The sequence below is a fragment of the Oryza sativa genome, chromosome 5 (assembly GCF_034140825.1).
Source record: "Oryza sativa Japonica Group chromosome 5, ASM3414082v1".
In the NCBI taxonomy this organism is placed as follows: Eukaryota; Viridiplantae; Streptophyta; class Magnoliopsida; order Poales; family Poaceae; genus Oryza; species Oryza sativa.
In genome coordinates, this window is record NC_089039.1 from 16434983 (window position 1) to 16439868 (window position 4886).

The 4886-nt window shown below is 40.6% G+C and overlaps 1 protein-coding gene across 1 annotated transcript; it reads right to left on the minus strand.

The window, feature by feature from the left end:
• Positions 1–1068: 1068 nt before the first annotated feature.
• Positions 1069–3790, minus strand: LOC4338489 (transcription initiation factor TFIID subunit 7). Its single transcript, XM_015782271.3, has 5 exons — positions 3507–3790; positions 2550–2683; positions 2352–2471; positions 2196–2256; positions 1069–1614 (listed from the first exon to the last, which is right to left on the minus strand). The coding sequence occupies exons 1-5, from the start codon at positions 3634–3636 to the stop codon at positions 1457–1459; spliced, it is 603 nt and encodes a 200-aa protein (XP_015637757.1). The 5' UTR covers positions 3637–3790; the 3' UTR covers positions 1069–1456.
• Positions 3791–4886: the final 1096 nt, after the last annotated feature.

Genomic DNA, 4886 nt, shown 5'->3' on the forward strand with positions numbered 1-4886 from the left:
GGATTACTATGTAGCTAGCTACTAGGTCGCACGTGCACGCATGTGTAGCGTTGAAAGTAGTTTTTGGTCGAGCTAGCTTCTTCTCGAATGGAAGAGTAAATCTCGATGAAGGAATTCCTGAACACGAGGGTGTCTCGATCTGGCGGAGAAAATTAGATTGATTAGAGTATCGTGCGTGCAAGTGATCTTTTTCATCTGTGTCGAGGAAGGAAACAGACATCTTTCGCCCGTCGACCACATTCTCCAATGCTGAATTTAATGGCCAACCGCGTAGTCGTACTCGTACCTGATGTTGAGATTCCCTTCGATCCTGTACAAAAATGCCCATGTATGAGAACAAGTTTAATATATATAATCAACTACTAGCTACAAACTATCTATAAGTTAATTTAATAGCTAATTTATATAATAGTCATATACAAAATAAACTACACTGTTAATATCGATGGTTGTTAGAGCAGGTACGTACAATAGCCTGATACGACCATCGATATTACATCTGAGCCTTTGATGACGAAATATGTAACTTAAAGAATATACCGGAAAAAATACATACTCTCTCTAGGTCATAATATTTACAGATTTGCTAAACTACATTTAACTAACGGGAAATCCAAGTCTAAATCACCTTCATATCTACGTCACAATCAGTGCTACAATGAGCTTATTATCCAACAATATTGATGAGCACCGATGATCAGGCGTCGACCCCAACCAGTTGTAGGCTTACAAAAGATTGGTTGATGGGGTGGGTGTGGGCCGCTCGGACCGCTCCTACCAAACAGTGGGCTCAGTACGTGTGCGTCACACCAGCTGGCCTAGAACTTAATCGAATATCGAGGCCCATAAACTTATATATATATATATATATATATATATATATATATATATATATATATATATATATATATATATATATATATATATATATATATATATATATATATATATATATATATATATATATATATATATATATATATATATATATATATATATATATATGATATATCATACCATACAATGGAAAAGATCAAAAATAGATTCGCATGCCCGGTACAATGGAGATGCCCAACTGCAAATCATACAAAACCATGCCATTTTAGATTTAGCAATCTTCAATACTAATTTGACTTGGGTACCCAAAACCTGGTAAACATCGATCCAGGACATACACTTGTCTATAGGCACACAAATACGAGTAAAAATCAGACTAGAACGACTGATTGCTAGATTCTCAGTGAAGCATCAGTGTATTTTCATCCAGGAGCAGCCATATCTTCTCATCCCAAGGGTCCAGCGTCGCATCAAATTTTACATACACAAATATTAACATGCCGTAACAGTGACAGCAAGTCCGTACATAGTAACCTTCCCTGTGATATGAACTGCTAAGTCAACTGGGTGTGCTCGGGCATAGGAGCAGGATTATTTATCATTCCTGTCCACTTGAATTCTACGGGTCAACGGACTCATCAGAGTCACTCCTCTCTGCCTCAGCTTCTTCGCCATTTGCAGCAGGTTGTTTGACATTAGGTTTGGTTGCTGGAGCTGGTCCCGCTTTCTTACGATCGCCACCTTCTCCTGCCCTTAGAATTGCACTGGCATTCTGGTCTATCAACCGAGTCAAGGCATTTTGCATATATGCCGATAGGGCACAAATAGTGAAAAAAACTTTTTATATATAAACATGGCATAGAATGGATCAACCAGTGAAGTAGTGAACCAAATGCAGTTACATACTCCCTCCATTTTTATATTAAGTTGTTTTGACTTTGCTCAAAGTCAAATTGCTTTAAGTTTGACTAAGTTTGTGGATATATATAGTAATATTTATAACACTAAATTAGTTTCATTAAATATATAATTGAATATATTTGTTTTGGGTCAAAAATATTACTTTTATATATATGTAGTAATATTTATAACATCAAATTAGTTTCATTAAATTTATAATTGAATATATTTGTTTTGGGTTAAAAATATTACTTTTTTTTCTATAAACTTAGTCAAACTTAAAGCAGTTTGACTTTGAGCAAAGTCAAAACGACTTATAGTTTGAAATGGAGGGAGTAACTAGTTGCATGTATGATTATTTCAACGGAACAAACTATGATGAAAATGATGTTGAGTCAATTGTAATTAAGGCAACATGTGAGTGGAACATAAGCAAGCAACAAAAACCAAAAGGATACTGATAGATACCCCATGCATAATACTAATGAGATCCTTCTCAACTCGGTGAACAAGTTCGGCCTACATAAAAGAGTGAAGAGCAATCACCGTTATGATTGAGAAAGTGTTTCCGTGAACATGAAAAACAACAGATCTAAAGGGAAGGCACAGAATACATTCAAATCAGGCTCCCTGCGGAAACGCCGCCTGCGTGCGTCCCTCATTGGAGGAGTAAGACCATGCTTGTATTCAACTCCTTCTGGAGCAGGATCTTCTTCTTCTCTTACCATAATCATCTGTTATAATCTCAACAGGAGAGTCTTAAAAGCCTACAGTTAATAAAACAGATCTTATACACAAAACCTATGCTTTACCTGACCAATATCAGCTGTTTTAATTAGCACTGAATCATCATATGTCTTGTATGACTCCACAACAGTTGGGAGATCCAAGAGTGATGCAGGAAAGCTTTCATTCCCAATCATAAATGTGCCATTTCTTCCATCCTCTATAGCATGAAAAATACCATCAATCCACAGGTTCAACAAATATTAGATAAAAAATTCACATCCTGATAACAATACCAGGGTATTATAATTTAAGTTGTGTCAGTCAAACATAAAGATAACATTGTCTTCAACCCACAACTAGAAGTGAGTGAATAAAGTACATATGTGTAGATACGCACAAATAGAATACTTTAGAACATATTAGCACAAACCATAGTTTCAGCATCTATAGAGTATAAGTTGTCAAGCAAGAACATTCCATGCCACCATGAGAAGGCCTAAACACTTGAAATTATAATTACTTAAGTCATTTTTTATGTTTCCACAAATGATTAGGGCATTATTAGGCAGTTGGAGTGTTGGACTAAGTGGAAGGTTAATCATAACTGAGAATACAACCCTGGCTATATAAATTTTTGGAAAAGGGAGATGTTAACAGAATGATATAAGGTCTCCAAACATCCTAAATTGTGGCTATCATTTGCATTCCCTAAATCATGTATTTTTTAAATATGACATCTGCTGCTCACATCCTACGCCTATGGTTATGGTTATCTACCGATTGCCATATAGAAAACAGTGCGAACAGGCACAGAGCGTATATAGGATTGCCCTATGCGTATGGTTATCTATGTATCTACATAAGCTGGAAAGCAAATTCTTCCTTAATACAGTGCCAACAGGCACAGATCGGCGACTCTCCACCTACACCTCGCGCGAAAGAAACGCCAGGCGCATTTCGCCGAACACCATAAGGGGCAGACGGAAAAGGTAAATAAAATAAAAATGGAGGGTAAAGAGAGGAGGGGCGGCGGGGAGCACCTGAGAAGGAGAGGTCGAGGGACGCGTCTTCGGGGTTGGAAGAGGAGGAGGCGGCGGCGGATTCGTTCATGAGGCGCTCGATCCGCTCCGCGACGGAGGGGGGAACCCGGAGGATGAACTGCTCCTCCATCCCCAAATCCCCCACCCCAATTCGTCCCCAGGCGAGAGCGACTTGATTGCTTGGTTGCGGAGTGGCGGAGCGGGCGGTGAATCCCGGCGAGGGTGGGGTGGGGGTCGCCTCGCCGGCTGCGGTGGAGGGAGTCTGAGTGTCGCCGGAAGCAGATGAGATGGGGCTGGGTGGGGGAGGGAGACGAGTGAGCGAGCGAGCCCGACCGCCAGGGCTTCACCGGTCTCAGAAAACGGTCCGGTTTTTTAAGGTTTAACCGGTAGCCTCCGGCCCAACTTTTTTTTTTTATCAATCTGATTCTTGCTACTAAGGGTGTGTTTAGTTCACGCTAAAATTAAAAGTTTGGTTGAAATTGGAACGATGTGATGGAAAAATTGAAAGTTTATGTGTAGAAAAGTTTTGATGTGATGGAAAAGTTAGAAGTTTGGAACTAAACTCGGCGTAAGTAGTTTTTATTGGGCTCACCTAGGTATCTTTTTTTTTCCAAGGAGTCCCCTCTGCCCTGCCCACTAACAAATGGATTAAGTCTGTGTTCTTACAGGTTTCCCAACTCATCTCTATCGTTTTTTACACGCACGCTTTTCAAACTGCTAAACGGTACGTTTTTTTGCAAAAAGTTTCTATACGAAAGTTGCTTAAAAAAATCATATTAATCCATTATTGAAAAAAATTAGCTAATACTTAATTAATCACGCGCTAATAGACCGTTCCGTTTTCCGTGCGCACTGTTCTGATTGGGATTAAGCTCCAGCGAACACAGCCTAAGTCTATTTTACCACCATCAACCACAAAAAGCAGGTAAAACACATCCATTATCTTCAAAACCCGGTGTAAATTACCTCCTTCAGTGGTTTGGCAAGTGGTTTTTACTAACGTGGCTGCTGGACCGTGGTTGGCTCGCTGAGTTGGCATGTGGGACCCACATATCAGCGATTTCCACCTCATATATCCTTTTCTTCACCTCCCCTTCTCCTTTTCCTTTCTTTAATCTTCCTCCTCTCCCTCTTTTTTTCCAGCACCAAGAGAGCCTGTGAGGGCTACTGTGGTAGTGAGCCAGTTCCGAGGATGGCAGCCACGACGAGGGAGGGAGAGTGGGCTGCAGCAACGACGGTGACGTCATCGTAGAAGCAGCAATCGCAGTAGGTGGCGAGAGAGAGAGGAGGCTGCGGTAGCGGTGTCGAAGCGGAAGTAGAAGGTGGCTGTTGCAGCGGGGCAGGATAGGAGGTTGCGGCGGCGGCAAGCGACGATGGCGG